Raw genomic sequence first — 18,333 nt, 5'->3', positions numbered from 1 at the left:
GACCTCTCTCTCCTGTGCCCGACAGGATGGCTGAGGCTGAACTTCACAAGGAAAGGCTCCAAGCCCTCGCGGTAAGTCCCAAAAACGTATTCCTCTACTTCTCTGTCTCTTTTTCTCTACCTCTCTCTCTCTCTACCTCTCTCTCTCTCTACCTCTCTCTCTCTACCTCTCTCTCTACCTCTCTCTCTCTACCTCTCTCTCTCTACCTCTCTCTCTCTACCTCTCTCTCTACCTCTCTCTCTCTACCTCTCTCTCTACCTCTCTCTCTCTACCTCTCTCTCTCTACCTCTCTCTCTACCTCTCTCTACCTCTCTCTCTACCTCTCTCTCTCTACCTCTCTCTACCTCTCTCTCTCTACCTCTCTCTACCTCTCTCTCTCTACCTCTCTCTCTCTCTACCTCTCTCTCTCCTCCCTGTCTCCATAGTCTATCCGAAAGAGTCAATGCTAGCTTGATTGTATTGTTCATTCTCAACTGATTTCCCTTTGAGTTGTTGAGGGAGGAAAACCTTTGTGGGAAAGTTGGTGGAAATGGAAAATATCAACAACAAAAAAAGAAAGTTTTTTTTTTTTTGTGGATTAAAGTGTGACTGTTATTTTTAATTAAATAAGACTCTTCCCTAAGTACAACAGTTCATTTGTGTTTGTTGAGCGGTTGGTTCACAGTTTAACGCTAAAATATTGTGCAGAAAATCTCCCAGTAAAAAGAAAATGTCAGTAGCTCTCCGCTCTGAGCTGAGTTGGAGAGGAGAGCAACAGTTGTACCAGATACGCTGAGAGTTACTAAATTTGGCGCCAGTGAGCACTCCAGCACACCACACACACACACACACACACACACACACACACACACACACACACACACACACACACACACACACACACACACACACACACACACACACACACACACACACACACACACACACAGAAACACACACATGCTACACACAAGTAAGAAGCAACAAGCAACAGATGGAAAAACTATTATGGCCATGTTGTTCCTCAATACAGTAACATATCAGGATATGGCCATGCTGTTCCTCAACACAGTAACATATCAGGATATGGCCATGTTGTTCCTCAACACAGTAACATATCAGGATATGGCCATGTTGTTCCTCAATACAGTAACATATCAGGATATGGCCATGTTGTTCCTCAATACAGTAACATATCAGGATATGGCCATGTTGTTCCTCAATACAGTAACATATCAGGATATGGCCATGTTGTTCCTCAATACAGTAACATATCAGGATAGGGCCATGCTGTTCCTCAATACAGTAACATATCAGGATATGGCCATGTTGTTCCTCAATACAGTAACATATCAGGATATGGCCATGTTGTTCCTCAATACAGTAACATATCAGGATATGGCCATGTTGTTCCTCAATACAGTAACATATCAGGATAGGGCCATGCTGTTCCTCAATACAGTAACATATCAGGATATGGCCATGTTGTTCCTCAACACAGTAACATATCAGGATATGGCCATGTTGTTCCTCAATACAGTAACATATCAGGATATGGCCATGTTGTTCCTCAATACAGTAACATATCAGGATATGGCCATGCTGTTCCTCAATACAGTAACATATCAGGATATGGCCATGTTGTTCCTCAATACAGTAACATATCAGGATATGGCCATGTTGTTCCTCAATACAGTAACATATCAGGATATGGCCATGCTGTTCCTCAATACAGTAACATATCAGGATATGGCCATGTTGTTCCTCAACACAGTAACATATCAGGATATGGCCATGTTGTTCCTCAATACAGTAACATATCAGGATATGGCCATGCTGTTACTAGTGATGGGGGAATCAATATCGGGATATGGTGAGGTCCCTCAGTATGGTGGAAATATGGTATGGTGGTAATATGGTATGGTGATAATATGGTATGGTGGTAATATGGTATGGTGGTGATATGGTATGGTGGTTATATGGTATGGTGATAATATGGTATGGTGGTAATATGGTATGGTGGTAATATGGTATGGTGGTAATATGGTATGGTGAGGTCCCTCAGTATGGTGGTAATATGGTATGGTGGTAATATGGTATGGTGGTAATATGGTATGGTGGTGATATGGTATGGTGGTTATATGGTATGGTGATAATATGGTATGGTGGTAATATGGTATGGTGGTAATATGGTATGGTGGTAATATGGTATGGTGGTAATATGGTATGGTGGTAATATGTTATGGTGGTAATATGGTGAGGTGGTAATATGGTATGGTGGTAATATGGTGAGGTGGTAATATGGTATGGTGGTAATATGGTATGGTGGTAATATGGTATGGTGGTAATATGGTATGGTGAGGTCCCTCAGTATGGTGGTAATATGGTATGGTGGTAATATGGTATGATGATAATATGGTATGGTGAAAATATGGTATGGTGATAATATGGTATGGTGATAATATGGTATGGTGGTAATATGGTATGGTGGTAATATGGTATGGTGATAATATGGTATGGTGGTAATATGGTATGGTGGTAATATGGTATGGTGGTAATATGGTATGGTGATAATATGGTATGGTGGTAATATGGTATGGTGAGGTCCCTCAGTATGGTGATAATATGGTATGCTGATAATATGGTATGGTGGTAATATGGTATGGTGATAAAATGGTATGGTGGTAATATGGTATGGTGGTAATATGGTATGGTGATAATATGGTATGGTGCTAATATGGTATGGTGAGGTCCCTCAGTATGGTGCTAATATGGTATGGTGGTAATATGGTATGGTGGTAATATGGTATGATGATAATATGGTATGGTGATAATATGGTATGGTGATAATATGGTATGGTGGTAATATGGTATGGTGAGGTCCCTCAGTATGGTGATAATATGGTATGCTGATAATATGGTATGGTGGTAATATGGTATGGTGGTAATATGGTATTGTGATAATATGGTATGGTGGTAATATGGCATGGTGATAAAATGGTATGGTGGTAATATGGTATGGTGGTAATATGGTATGGTGATAATATGGTATGGTGGTAATATGGTATGGTGAGGTCCCTCAGTATGGTGATAATATGGTATGCTGATAATATGGTATGGTGGTAATATGGTATGGTGATAAAATGGTATGGTGGTAATATGGTATGGTGGTAATATGGTATGGTGAGGTCCCTCAGTATGGTGGTAATATGGTATGGTGGTAATATGGTATGGTGATAATATGGTATGGTGGTAATATGGTATGGTGATAATATGGTATGGTGGTAATATGGTACGGTGGTAATATTGTATGGTGGTAATATGTTATGGTGATAATATGGTATGGTGGTAATATGGTATGGTGATAAAATGGTATGGTGGTAACATGGTATGGTGGTAACATGGTATGGTGGTAATATGGTATGGTGGTAATATGGTATGGTGGTAATATGGTATGGTGATAATATGGTATGGTGATAATATGGTATGGTGATAATATGGTATGGTGGTAATATGGTATGGTGGTAATATGGTATGGTGGTAATATGGTATGGTGAGGTCCCTCAGTATGGTGGTAATATGGTATGGTGGTAATATGGTATGGTGATAATATGGTATGGTGGTAATATTGTATGGTGGTAATATGGTATGGTGGTAATATGGTATGGCGGTAATATGGTATGGTGGTAATATGGTATGGTGGTAATATGGTATGGTGGTAATATGGTATGGTGAGGTCCCTCAGTATGGTGGTAATATGGTATGGTGGTAATATGGTATGGTGGTAATATGGTATGGTGATAATATGGTATGGTGGTAATATGGTATGGTGATAATATGGTATGGTGATAATATGGTATGGTGGTAATATGGTATGGTGGTAATATGGTATGGTGGTAATATGGTATGGTGAGGTCCCTCAGTATGGTGGTAATATGGTATGGTGGTAATATGGTATGGTGGTAATATGGTATGGTGGTAATATGGTATGGTGAGGTCCCTCAGTATGGTGGTAATATGGTATGGTGGTAATATGGTATGGTGATAATATGGTATGGTGGTAATATTGTATGGTGGTAATATGGTATGGTGGTAATATGGTATGGCGGTAATATGGTATGGTGGTAATATGGTATGGTGGTAATATGGTATGGTGGTAATATGGTATGGTGAGGTCCCTCAGTATGGTGGTAATATGGTATGGTGGTAATATGGTATGGTGGTAATATGGTATGGTGATAATATGGTATGGTGGTAATATGGTATGGTGATAATATGGTATGGTGATAATATGGTATGGTGGTAATATGGTATGGTGGTAATATGGTATGGTGGTAATATGGTATGGTGAGGTCCCTCAGTATGGTGGTAATATGGTATGGTGGTAATATGGTATGGTGGTAATATGGTATGGTGAGGTCCCTCAGTATGGTGGTAATATGGTATGGTGAGGTCCCTCAGTATGGTGGTAATATGGTATGGTGGTAATATGGTATGGTGGTAATATGGTATGGTGAGGTCCCTCAGTATGGTGGTAATATGGTATGGTGGTAATATGGTATGGTGGTAATATGGTATGGTGAGGTCCCTCAGTATGGTGGTAATATGGTATGGTGGTAATATGGTGAGGTCCCTCAGTATGGTGGTAGTATGGTATGGTGGTAATATGGTATGGTGAGGTCCCTCAGTATGGTGGTAATATGGTATGGTGGTAATATGGTATGGTGGTAATATGGTATGGTGAGGTCCCTCAGTATGGTGGTAATATGGTGAGGTCCCTCAGTATGGTGGTAATATGGTGAGGTCCCTCAGTATGGTGGTAGTATGGTGAGGTCCCTCAGTATGGTGGTAGTATGGTATGGTGAGGTCCCTCAGTATGGTGGTAATATGGTATGGTGAGGTCCCTCAGTATGGTGGTAATATGGTATGGTGGTAATATGGTATGGTGGTAATATGGTATGGTGATAATATGGTATGGTGGTAATATGGTATGGTGGTAATATGGTATGGTGGTAATATGGTATGGTGGTAATATGGTGAGGTCCCTCAGTATGGTGGTAGTATGGTATGGTGGTAATATGGTGAGGTCCCTCAGTATGGTGGTAATATGGTATGGTGGTAATATGGTATGGTGGTAATATGGTGAGGTCCCTCAGTATGGTGGTAGTATGGTATGGTGGTAATATGGTGAGGTCCCTCAGTATGGTGGTAATATGGTATGGTGGTAATATGGTATGGTGGTAGTATGGTATGGTGGTAATATGGTATGGTGGTAATATGGTATGGTGGTAATATGGTGAGGTCCCTCAGTATGGTGGTAATATGGTATGGTGGTAATATGGTATGGTGGTAATATGGTGAGGTCCCTCAGTATGGTGGTAGTATGGTATGGTGGTAATATGGTATGGTGATAATATGGTATGGTGAGGTCCCTCAGTATGGTGGTAATATGGTATGGTGGTAGTATGGTATGGTGGTAATATGGTATGGTGGTAGTATGGTATGGTGGTAATATGGTATGGTGGTAATATGGTATGGTGGTAGTATGGTATGGTGGTAGTATGGTATGGTGAGGTCCCTCAGTATGGTGGTAGTATGGTATGGTGGTAATATGGTATGGTGGTAGTATGGTATGGTGGTAGTATGGTATGGTGAGGTCCCTCAGTATGGTGGTAATATGGTATGGTGGTAGTATGGTATGGTGGTAGTATGGTATGGTGGTAATATGGTATGGTGGTAGTATGGTATGGTGGTAATATGGTATGGTGGTAATATGGTATGGTGGTAGTATGGTATGGTGGTAATATGGTATGGTGGTAATATGGTATGGTGAGGTCCCTCAGTATGGTGGTAATATGGTATGGTGGTAATATGGTATGGTCCCTCAGTATGGTGGTAATATGGTATGGTCCCTCAGTATGGTGGTAATATGGTATGGTGGTAATATGGTATGGTGGTAATATGGTATGGTGGTAGTATGGTATGGTGGTGATATGGTATGGTGGTAGGTGGTGAGGTCCCTGGCCATTCCCAGCCCTAGTTGTTACTTCCCATTCTGAGTTGTACATCAACATCCTGTTTGGAAGGCACAAAAGCAATACCGTAACGAATATGGCAAAGCAATTAACTCTTTGTCCTCAGTACAAAGTGTTCTGTTTGGGATAAATCCAATACAACCCGTTACTGAGTACTACTGATCATATTTTCAAGCATAGCGGGTTTGCTTGTAATCTTTAAGGACTTGGGAGTTTTTCAGGATAAAAAATATCCGGAATGGAGTTAAGCACAGGCAAAGTCCTAGAGGAAAACCTGGTTCAGTCTGCTTTCCACCAGACACTGGGAGATGAATTTACATTTCAGAAGGACAACAACCTAAAAAAACTATTCAAAATCTACACTTGAGTTGCTTACAATTTTGACTTAAACCTACTATAGAATCTATGGCAAGACCTGGAAATTGCTGTCTGACAATGACCAACAACCAATTTGACAGAGCTTGAAGAATGTTTCAAAGAATAATGGTCAAATGTTACACAATCCAGGTGTGGAAAGGTCTCAGAGACTTACCCAGAAAGACTCACAGCTCTTAGAGACTGACCCAGAAAGACTCACAGCTCTTAGAGACTTACCCAGAAAGACTCACAGCTCTTAGAGACTTACCCAGAAAGACTCACAGCTCATAGAGACTTACCCAGAAAGACGCACAGCTCATAGAGACTTACCCAGAAAGAATCACAGCTCATAGAGACTGACCCAGATATACTCACAGCTCTTAGAGACTTACCCAGAAAGACTCACAGCTCATAGAGACTTACCCAGAAAGACTCACAGCTCTTAGAGACTTACCCAGAAAGACTCACAGCTCATAGAGACTTACCCAGAAAGACTCACAGCTCTTAGAGACTTACCCAGAAAGACTCACAGCTCATAGAGACTTACCCAGAAAGACTCACAGCTCTTAGAGACTTACCCAGAAAGACTCACAGCTCATAGAGACTTACCCAGAAAGACTCACAGCTCTTAGAGACTTACCCAGAAAGACTCACAGCTCATAGAGACTTACCCAGAAAGACTCACAGCTCTTAGAGACTTACCCAGAAAGACTCACAGCTCTTAGAGACTTACCCAGAAAGACTCACAGCTCTTTGAGACTTACCCAGAAAGACTCACAGCTCTTAGAGACTTACCCAGAAAGACTCACAGCTCTTAGAGACTTACCCAGAAAGACTCACAGCTCTTTGAGACTTACCCAGAAAGACTCACAGCTCTTAGAGACTCACCCAGAAAGACTCACAGCTCATAGAGACTTACCCAGAAAGACTTCCAGCTCTTAGAGACTTACCCAGAAAGACTTCCAGCTCTTAGAGACTTACCCAGAAAGATTCCCAGCTCTTAGAGACTTTGCCAGAAAGACTCACAGCTATAATCACTGCCAAAGGTGCTTCTCCAAAGTATTGACTCAGGGGTGTGAATACTTATGTAAATTAGATATTTCTGTATTTCATTTTCAGAAATGTGTAAAAACATGTTTTCAAATTTGTCATTATAGGATATTGTGTGTAGATGGGTTAATTTAACACAACAAAATGTGGAAAAAGCCAAGGAGTATGAATCCTTTCTGACAGCACCATATATACTTAACTCCACTGAATACTGTACAGCTCAACAGATTCTGCCATGGGGTTGAAGGTTAAGAGGGCTGTTTGTCATTTTAGTAAACCTTATAATCCCATTCAACCTTTTCCAATATAATTATGTTAGCAGGCTCTGAGCCACCATGTGTTAAATGGGAAACTCCACCCAAAAACAATCTTTTGGTATTGGTTTCCTTTGTTCTTTGTTGACATAGTCCCGAAATGTTTTGATTGTCAGCAATCAAGTTTTCAAGATATGTAACTTTCAAAATACTGAAACCATCCCCGTATAATACATTTTGCATCATTTGACGCTGCGTTTTGTATCATATGATGCAAAACGCGTCATATTGGGATAGTTTATGTATTTTGAAAGTTACTTAACTTGATAACTTCATTGCTGACAAATTCCAAAATATAGTTTTGAGTGGAACTTTCCTTTAAGGGTTGTTGTGTGAGTCAGATCTGGCTTCAGGCTTTATTTGAAAACGTTGAAATACTTTGAGATTTTGCTTTAGCCTGTCTGAAGTGCCAGATTAGTGGGATTTGCCGGTGTTTAACTACTCGACTGATCCAGTATTTGAAATGATGTGAAAAAAGTATTTGAAGCCAGGTTTGGTGCGAGTGTCTAATGACTGAGATGAGGAGGGGTTTATGTATAGAGTCAGAACAGCTCTCTAATGGAGATCCACCTACACAGTGTATCCCAAATGGAACCCTATTCCCTATATAGTGCACTACTTTAGACCAGAGCCCTATGGAACCCTATTCCCTATATAGTGCACTACTTTAGACCAGAGCCCTATGGAACCCTATTCCCTATATAGTGCACTACTTTAGACCAGAGCCCTATGGAACCCTATTCCCTATATAGTGCACTACTTTAGACCAGAGCCCTATAGAACCCTATTCCCTATATAGTGCACTACTTTAGACCAGAGCCCTATAGAACCCTATTCCCTATATAGTGCACTACTTTAGACCAGAGCCCTATAGAACCCTATTCCCTATATAGTGCACTACTTTAGACCAGAGCCCTATAGAACCCTATTCCCTATATAGTGCACTACTTTAGACCAGAGCCCTATGGAACCCTATTCCCTATATAGTGCACTACTTTAGACCAGAGCCCTATGGCACCCTATTCCCTATATAGTGCACTACTTTAGACCAGAGCCTATGGTGTCTGTATAGGGAATATGGTTGCCATTTGGGAAGCATCCCATACAAGCAGAGCAGGGGAAGAGAGAGAGAGAGAGAGAGAGAGAGAGAGAGAGAGAGAGAGAGAGAGAGAGAGAGAGAGAGAGAGAGCCCTGTAGAGTAGAACCCAGCTGAGAGCAACCCAGCCCTGTATGAGTAACAGTGAGAGCAACCAGCCCTGTATGAGTAACAGCGTAGAGCAACCAGCCCTGTATGAGTAACAGCGAGAGCTAACCCAGCCCTGTATGAGTAGAACAGCGAGAGTAGAACCCAGCCCTGTATGAGTAGAACCCAGCCCTGTATGAGTCTAACCCAGCCCTGTATGAGTAGAACCCAGCCCTGTATGAGTCTAACCCAGCCCTGTATGAGTCTAACCCAGCCCTGTATGAGTAGAACCCAGCCCTGTATGAGTCTAACCCAGCCCTGTATGAGTAGAACCCAGCCCTGTATGAGTCTAACCCAGCCCTGTATGAGTCTAACCCAGCCCTGTATGAGTCTAACCCAGCCCTGTATGAGTAGAACCCAGCCCTGTATGAGTCTAACCCAGCCCTGTATGAGTCTAACCCAGCCCTGTATGAGTCTAACCCAGCCCTGTATGAGTCTAACCCAGCCCTGTATGAGTAGAACCCAGCCCTGTATGAGTAGAACCCAGCCCTGTATGAGTAGAACCCAGCCCTGTATGAGTCTAACCCAGCCCTGTATGAGTAGAACCCAGCCCTGTATGAGTAGAACCCAGCCCTGTATGAGTCGAACCCAGCCCTGTATGAGTAGAACCCAGCCCTGTATGAGTCTAACCCAGCCCTGTATGAGTCGAACCCAGCCCTGTATGAGTCTAACCCAGCCCTGTATGAGTCTAACCCAGCCCTGTATGAGTAGAACCCAGCCCTGTAGCCCTGTATGAGTAGAACCCAGCCCTGTATGAGTCTAACCCAGCCCTGTATGAGTCTAACCCAGCCCTGTATGAGTCTAACCCAGCCCTGTATGAGTCTAACCCAGCCCTGTATGAGTCTAACCCAGCCCTGTATGAGTCTAACCCAGCCCTGTATGAGTCTAACCCAGCCCTGTATGAGTAGAACCCAGCCCTGTATGAGTAGAACCCAGCCCTGTATGAGTAGAACCCAGCCCTGTATGAGTCTAACCCAGCCCTGTATGAGTAGAACCCAGCCCTGTATGAGTCTAACCCAGCCCTGTATGAGTCTAACCCAGCCCTGTATGAGTCTAACCCAGCCCTGTATGAGTCTAACCCAGCCCTGTATGAGTCTAACCCAGCCCTGTATGAGTCTAACCCAGCCCTGTATGAGTCTAACCCAGCCCTGTATGAGTCTAACCCAGCCCTGTATGAGTAGAACCCAGCCCTGTATGAGTAGAACCCAGCCCTGTATGAGTCTAACCCAGCCCTGTATGAGTCTAACCCAGCCCTGTATGAGTAGAACCCAGCCCTGTATGAGTAGAACCCAGCCCTGTATGAGTAGAACCCAGCCCTGTATGAGTAGAACCCAGCCCTGTATGAGTCTAACCCAGCCCTGTATGAGTAGAACCCAGCCCTGTATGAGTCTAACCCAGCCCTGTATGAGTCTAACCCAGCCCTGTATGAGTAGAACCCAGCCCTGTATGAGTCTAACCCAGCCCTGTATGAGTCTAACCCAGCCCTGTATGAGTCTAACCCAGCCCTGTATGAGTAGAACCCAGCCCTGTATGAGTCTAACCCAGCCCTGTATGAGTCTAACCCAGCCCTGTATGAGTCTAACCCAGCCCTGTATGAGTCTAACCCAGCCCCGTATGAGTCTAACCCAGCCCTGTATGAGTCTAACCCAGCCCTGTATGAGTCTAACCCAGCCCTGTATGAGTCTAACCCAGCCCCGTATGAGTCTAACCCAGCCCTGTATGAGTCTAACCCAGCCCTGTATGAGTCTAACCCAGCCCTGTATGAGTCTAACCCAGCCCTGTATGAGTAGAACCCAGCCCTGTATGAGTCTAACCCAGCCCTGTATGAGTCTAACCCAGCCCTGTATGAGTCTAACCCAGCCCTGTATGAGTAGAACCCAGCCCTGTATGAGTCTAACCCAGCCCTGTATGAGTAGAACCCAGCCCTGTATGAGTCTAACCCAGCCCTGTATGAGTCTAACCCAGCCCTGTATGAGTAGAACCCAGCCCTGTATGAGTCTAACCCAGCCCTGTATGAGTAGAACCCAGCCCTGTATGAGTCTAACCCAGCCCTGTATGAGTCTAACCCAGCCCTGTATGAGTAGAACCCAGCCCTGTATGAGTCTAACCCAGCCCTGTATGAGTCTAACCCAGCCCTGTATGAGTCTAACCCAGCCCTGTATGAGTCTAACCCAGCCCTGTATGAGTCTAACCCAGCCCTGTATGAGTCTAACCCAGCCCTGTATGAGTAGGCTAGATTTGAATCAAAAGCAAAGGGAAGACCGACTGGCTGGTTGTCATACATGATAGTTTCCATTCATACTTTTCAGGTTTGTTATGGTTTAGTAGTTACACTCTCCTTTCCTCCCCCTCCTTTCCTTTCCTTTCCTTTCCTGATCTTAGAGACCCAGACAATAGGCTCACCAGGTTATGTTCTGCTTCATGCTCTTAGGCTTAGATGGTCATTGGAAGCTTCTGATCACAGCCAACATGCTAAGTAATCCCAGTGCTATCACATCACAGGGCAGTATGCTAAGTAATCACAGTGCCATCACATCACAGGGCAGTATGCTAAGTAATCACAGTGCCATCACATCACAGGGTCCATATGCTGAGTAATTACAGTGCCATCACATCACAGGGCAGTATGCTAAGTAATCACAGTGCCATCACATCACAGGGTCCATATGCTAAGTAATCCCAGTGCTATCACATCACAGGGCAGTATGCTAAGTAATCACAGTTCCATCACATCACAGGGCAGTATGCTAAGTAATCACAGTGCCATCACATCACAGGGTCCATATGCTAAGTAATTACAGTGCTATCACATCACAGGGCAGTATGCTAAGTAATCACAGTGCCATCACATCACAGGGCAGTATGCTAAGTAATCACAGTGCCATCACATCACAGGGCAGTATGCTAAGTAATCACAGTGCCATCCCATCACAGGGCCGTATGCTAAGTAATCACAGTGCCATCACATCACAGGGCAGTATGCTAAGTAATCACAGTGCCATCACATCACAGGGCAGTATGCTAAGTAATCACAGTGCCATCACATCACAGGGCAGTATGCTAAGTAATCACAGTGCCATCACATCACAGGGCAGTATGCTAAGTAATCACAGTGCCATCACATCACAGGGCAGTATGCTAAGTAATCACAGTGCCATCACATCACAGGGCAGTATGCTAAGTAATCACAGTGCCATCACATCACAGGGCAGTATGCTAAGTAATCACAGTGCCATCACATCACAGGGCAGTATGCTAAGTAATCACAGTGCCTTCACAACACAGTGGTGGTGTAGTACAGTTCATTTTATAGATTCCTTTCAATAATATTTGTGGGTTTTTTGTAATAAAATTTGTGTTTTTTGTAATAATATTTGTGTTTTTTTTGTAATGGGTAGAGAGAAACATGTGCAGGTTGATAGTTATTCTCAAGCTATTTTACACCTTCTGCCAAGAGGCTAAGACATATTTATGCTCAATTTGAATGACTATTGATCCTTAGAGGCAGCGTAGTGGAATCAGTAGAGATCTGTAGAGGCAGCGTAGTGGAATCACTAGAGCTCTGTAGAGGCAGTGTAGTGTAATCACTAGAGATCTGTAGAGGCAGCATAGTGTAATCACTAGAGCTCTGTAGAGGCAGCGTAGTGTAATCAGTAGAGATCTGTAGAGGCAGCGTAGTGGAATCACTAGAGCTCTGTAGAGGCAGCGTAGTGGAATCACTAGAGATCTGTAGAGTCAGCATAGTGGAATCATTAGAGCTCTGTAGAGGCAGCGTAGTGGAATCACTAGAGCTCTGTAGAGGCAGCGTAGTGGAATCACTAGAGCTCTGTAGAGGCAGCGTAGTGTAATCACTAGAGATCTGTAGAGACATCATAGTGTAATCACTAGAGCTCTGTAGAGGCAGCATAGTGTAATCACTAGAGCTCTGTAGAGGCAGCGTAGTGTAATCACTAGAGATCTGTAGAGTCAGCATAGTGGAATCACTAGAGATCTGTAGAGGCAGCATAGTGGAATCACTAGAGATCTGTAGAGGCAGCGTAGTGTAATCACTAGAGCTCTGTAGAGGCAGCGTAGTGTAATCACTAGAGCTCTGTAGAGGCAGCGTAGTGTAATCACTAGAGCTCTGTAGAGGCAGCATAGTGTAATCACTAGAGCTCTGTAGAGGCAGCATAGTGTAATCACTAGAGCTCTGTAGAGGCAGCGTAGTGTAATCACTAGAGCTCTGTAGAGGCAGCGTAGTGTTTCCTTTATAACTGCTGTTGCTGCTGCTGTTTGTATCCTGAAAACATAAATTTCCTAAACCCCTGTTGTATGTACCAAATGGCACCCTATGCCCTATATAGGGCACTATGCTATGGCCCTGGTCAAAAGTAGTGCACTATAAAGTGAATAGGGTGCCATTTGTGTTGTAGAGGTTGGAGTTACCCTGTGTGTTGTTGTTGTTGTTGTTGCTCAGTCTCAACCTCAGTCAGTGGAGAAGCCCAGCTCTGGCATAGGATGGCCACTGGTACGCCAGGCCTGGGTTCAAATACTATACTATAGTGGCAGATATGTCGGGGGTTGCATTTTTGTGACATATCTATTGGTTTCATTGCAACAGTCTCAATCCGGGCACAGAGAAAGTATTGGGAATTATTTCACATGGCATTTGAAAGCAGGTTCAGTCAGAAGCGGCTGTGGGAAGAGACTTGATCTCTGTTATCGTTACAGGCCGCTCTGCGGCTTTACACATGGTCCAATCAGTAAAAGAGCTCCTCTCCCTCCGTAGCTCTAATTACAGTAACTGGCCCGATCACTGTTTTAGCGGGTGGAGGGGCCAGGGGAGCTGCAGGCAGGCCTCGCTCTCCTCTCTTCTCCGGGGTGTTTGTAGAGAGCTCTCTGACATGTTCACACAGATTACTTCAGATCCTTGGCCTCCTCCTTGTCAGAACTCCCTCCTACCCTCATCCTTCCACAACAGAGCCTCTGTTTGTCTTGGGGCTAGGAGCTACAGGGCAGAAGGGACCATACGACAGGCGTTATGTGGAAAGGGGATAATTTTAGCAGCAGCTGTCACTCTTGGCCTTCTCTACCATCCTGCCAGACATAGTTTAGTTTGAAGGGGTGGGGCCGTAGAGAATGTGTAACGGAGTAAACATTCTAAACTCACTCCCAAGATTGAAATGCGCCCGCGCCCGCTACTGAAGCCCCACCCAACGTCCTTTAGCGTAACTGACTGAGACGTCGTCAAGCTGGCGGTCATGATGTCAATGTGTGTCTGCGAGACAGAGGTCACGGGTCATGGTTGGAGCCCAGTAAGAGACAGGGACAAAGAAGTAGCACTGTTAAAGGGTGTATGAAGGGTGTATGAAGGGTGTATAAATGGTGTATAAAGGGTGTATGAAGAGTGTATAAAGGGTGTATAAAGGGTGTATAAAGGGTGTATAAAGGGTGTATGAAGGGTGTATGAAGAGTGTATGAATGGTGTATAAAGGGTGTATAAAGGGTGTATAAAGAGTGTATGAAGGTGTATATGAAGGGTGTATGAAGGGTGTATGAAGGGTGTATGAAGGGTGTATGAAGGGTGTATGAAGGGTGTATGAAGGGTGTATAAAGGGTGTATAAAGGGTGTATAAAGGGTGTATGAAGGTGTGTATGAAGGGTGTATGAAGGGTGTATGAAGGGTGTATAAAGGGTGTATGAAGGGTGTATAAAGGGTGTATAAAGAGTGTATGAAGGTATGTATGAAGGGTGTATGAAGGGTGTATGAAGGGTGTATAAAGGGTGTATGAAGGGTGTATAAAGAGTGTATGAAGGTATGTATGAAGGGTGTATGAAGGGTGTATGAAGGGTGTATAAAGAGTGTATGAAGGTATGTATGAAGGGTGTATGAAGGGTGTATGAAGGGTGTATGAAGGGTTATGAAGGGTGTATGAAGGGTGTATAAAGAGTGTATAAAGGTATGTAGGAAGGGTGTATGAAGGGTGTATGAAGGGTGTATGAAGGGTGTATAAAGGGTGTATGAAGGGTGTATGAAGGGTGTATAAAGAGTGTATAAAGGGTGTATGAAGGGTGTATGAAGGTATGTATGAAGGGTGTATGAAGGGTGTATGAAGGGTGTATGAAGGGTGTTTATGAAACATTCTAACACAACTGTTCCAAAACAACTCAACATCCACCCAGTAGCCTATAATAATTAGCCTATCCACAACCACTTGTAATCTCATTTTACCTCAAACATTTTTTATTTTATTTTTTTAAACACAATAATTTTTTTAAATGTCCATTTGAAGAGACATTGTGAAAAAACTGTCTGGATGTCTGGCAGTTTCTCTGTGACGTCACTACTGGGGGATCCACCGGCTAAACTGGTGGCGGAGGAATCAATGCGCCGCACTGCAAATATTGTGCACATGTTCAGCATTTTACATGACATAGCTATTCTATTAAATTATTTTGCAAACAAATTGTTCTGACACAATAGCCCATTAGTCAAAATGACATGTCACTACGTTTTCAGATCAGATGTTAAAGAGCGATAAAGTAGATGAGTTATCGACTTATTTATCACTGAAATGTGCCGATCACAAGAGCTGTAATATCGTAATAACACAGTTATTACGTTATGTAAAATCTGAGAGGCAGGGATGGATTGACCAGGGGAAGTTCATTCTACAAACAACCCATTAACTGTCCAACAGTAGACTACTCTAAGGGTACCCAACCTTTTTCCCACAGGGTCACTTTTTTCATGTTTAAAAAAATTAACTCATTGTATTTTTTGTTTATTGAGATACCCTACAGTGTATTCAGAAAGTATTCAGACCCCTTGACTTTCTCCACATTTTGTTAAATTACCAGCCTTATTCTAAAATGGATTTTAAAAAGTCCTCTTCAGTCTACACACAATACCCTATAATGACAAAGCAAAAATAGGTTTTTAGAAATCTTTGCAAATGTACTATAAATTTAAAAAAAAAACTGAAATAACACATTTCCATAAGTATTCAGACCCTTTAATCAGTACTTTGTTGAAGCACCTTTGGCAGCGACTAAAGCCTCGAGTCTTCTTGGATATGTTTCTACAAACTTGGCACACCTGTATCTGGGGAGTTTCTCCCATTCTTCTCTGCAGAGTGTCACTGCACAGCTATTTTCATGTCTTTCCAGAGATGTTCGATTGGGTTAAAGTCTGGACTCAAGGACACTCAGAGACTTGTCCCGAAGTCACTCCTGCGTTGTCTTGGCTGTGTGCTTAGGGTCGTTGTCCTGTTGGAAGGTGAACCTTCACCCCAATCTGAGGTCCTGAGCGCTCTGGAGCAGGTTTTCATCAGTAATGACTCTGTACTTTGCTCTGTTCATCTTTCCTTCGATATTTGTCACATACACATGGTTAGCAGGTGTTAATGGTCACATGGTTAGCAGGTGTTATTGGTCACATGGTTAGCAGGTGTTAATGCGAGTGTAGCGAAATGCTTGTGCTTCTAGTTCCTACCGTGCAGTAAATTCTAACGAGTAATCTAACCTAACAATTTCACAACAACTACCTAATACACACAAGTGTAAAGGAATGAATATGAATATGTACATATAAATATATGAATGAGTGATGGCCGAACGGCATAGGCAAGATGCAGTAGATGGTATAGAGTACAGTATATACATATGAGATGAGCAATGTAGGGTATGTAAACATTATATAAAGTGGCATTGTTTAAAGTGACTAGTGATAAGTTGATACATTTTTCCATTTATTAAAGTGGCTTGAGTTGAGTCAGTATGTTGGCAGCAGCCACTCAATGAACCTTGAGATAGAAGCTGTTTTTCAGTCTCTCGGTCCCAGCGTTGATGCACCTGTACTGACCTCGCCTTCTGGATGGTAGCGGGGTGAACAGGCAGTGGCTCGGGTGGTTGATGTCCTTGATGATCTTTTTGGCCTTCCTGTGACATCGGGTGGTGTAGGTGTCCTGGAGGGCAGGTAGTTTGCCCCCGGTGATGCATTGTGCAGACCTCACTACCCTCTGGAGAGCCTTAAGGTTGTGTGCGGAGCAGCTGCTGTATCAGGCGGTGATACAGCCCGACAGGATTCTCTCAATTGTCCATCTGTAAAAGTTTGTGAGTGTGTTTGTTGACAAGCCGAATTTCTTCAGCCTCCTGAGGTTGAAGAGGCGCTGCTGCGCCTTCTTCACCACGCTGTCTGTGTGGGTGGAGCATTTCAGTTTGTCTGTGATGTGTACGCCGAGGAACTTAAAACTTTCCACCTTCTCCACTACTGTCCCATCGATGTGGATAGGGGGCTGCTCCCTCTGCTGTTTCCTGAAGTCCACAATCATCTCCTTTGTTTTGTTGACATTCAGTGTGAGGTTATTTTCCTGACACCACACTCTGAGCGCCCTCATCTCCTCCCTGTAGGCCGTCTCGTCGGCTGTCTCGTCTCACCTCCTCCCTGTAGGCCGTCTCATCGATCATGACTAGTCTCCCAGTCCCTGTCGTTGAAAAACATCCCCACAGCATGATGCTGCCACCACCATGCTTCACCGTAGGGATGGTATTGGCAAGATGATGAATGGTGTCTGGTTTCTTCCAGATGTGACAATTGGCATTCAGGCCAGAGAAACTTGTTTCTGAAGGTTTGAGAGTCTTTAGGTGCCTTTTGGTAAACTCCAAGCAGGCTGTCATGTGCCTTTTACTGAGGAGTGGCTTCCGTCTGGCCACTCTACCATAAAGCCCTGATTGGTGGAGTGCTGCAGAGATGGTTGTCCTTCTGGAAGGTTCTCCTATCTTCACAGAGGAACTCTGGAGCTCTGTCAGAGTGACCATCAGGTTCTTGGTCACCTCCCAGACCAAGGTCCTTCTCCCCCGATTGCTCAGTTTGGCCAGGCGGCCAGCTCTAGGAAGAGTCTTGGTTGGTTCCAAACTTCTTCCATTTAAGAATGATGGAGGCCACTGTGTTCTTGGGAACCTTCAATGCTGCAGAATTGTTTTGGTACCCTTCCCCAGATCTGTGCCTCGACACAATCGTGTTTCAGAGTTCTACGGACAATTCCATCGACCTCATGGCTTTGTTTTTGCTCTGACGTGCACTGTCAACTGTATGACCTTATATAGACAGGTGTGTGCCTTTCCAAATCACGTCCAATCAATTGAATATTTTGTAACTTTGTAACACAATTTATTTGGGGAAAAGTCAAGTGGTGTGACTACTTTGTGAAGGCCGTGGTTTCTGAAAACTCCTCAAACCTATTATTCAAGTCATTATTGAAGGGCCTGAACAAAGCAGAGAGAAAGAGGAGTTGGAAGTCCACGGGACCACTAGGAACTGGGGTTATAGGTGTGCACATTTCCCACCTCTCAAAACGTTGGCTAATTCTAGTAA

General features: G+C 43.7%; 1 protein-coding gene across 3 annotated transcripts in view; it reads left to right on the top strand.

Moving 5' to 3' along the window:
- The window catches only part of palm2akap2 (palm2 and akap2 fusion), a 207,062-nt gene that overhangs the window by 32,689 nt on the left and 156,040 nt on the right, over positions 1–18,333 (top strand). For all 3 annotated transcript variants that reach the window (XM_045692696.2, XM_082960614.1, XM_045692695.2), the window contains exon 2: positions 26–71. In XM_045692696.2, coding sequence (XP_045548652.2) covers positions 26–71 — 46 coding nt within the window. The remainder of the gene's footprint in view (positions 1–25; positions 72–18,333) is intronic.

The sequence above is a fragment of the Salmo salar genome, chromosome 13 (assembly GCF_965601325.2).
Source record: "Salmo salar chromosome 13, fSalSal1, whole genome shotgun sequence".
Lineage (NCBI taxonomy): Eukaryota > Metazoa > Chordata > Actinopteri > Salmoniformes > Salmonidae > Salmo > Salmo salar.
The sequence above is the reverse complement of the archived record's forward strand: the minus strand, read 5'-3'. Positions and strand labels throughout refer to the sequence as shown.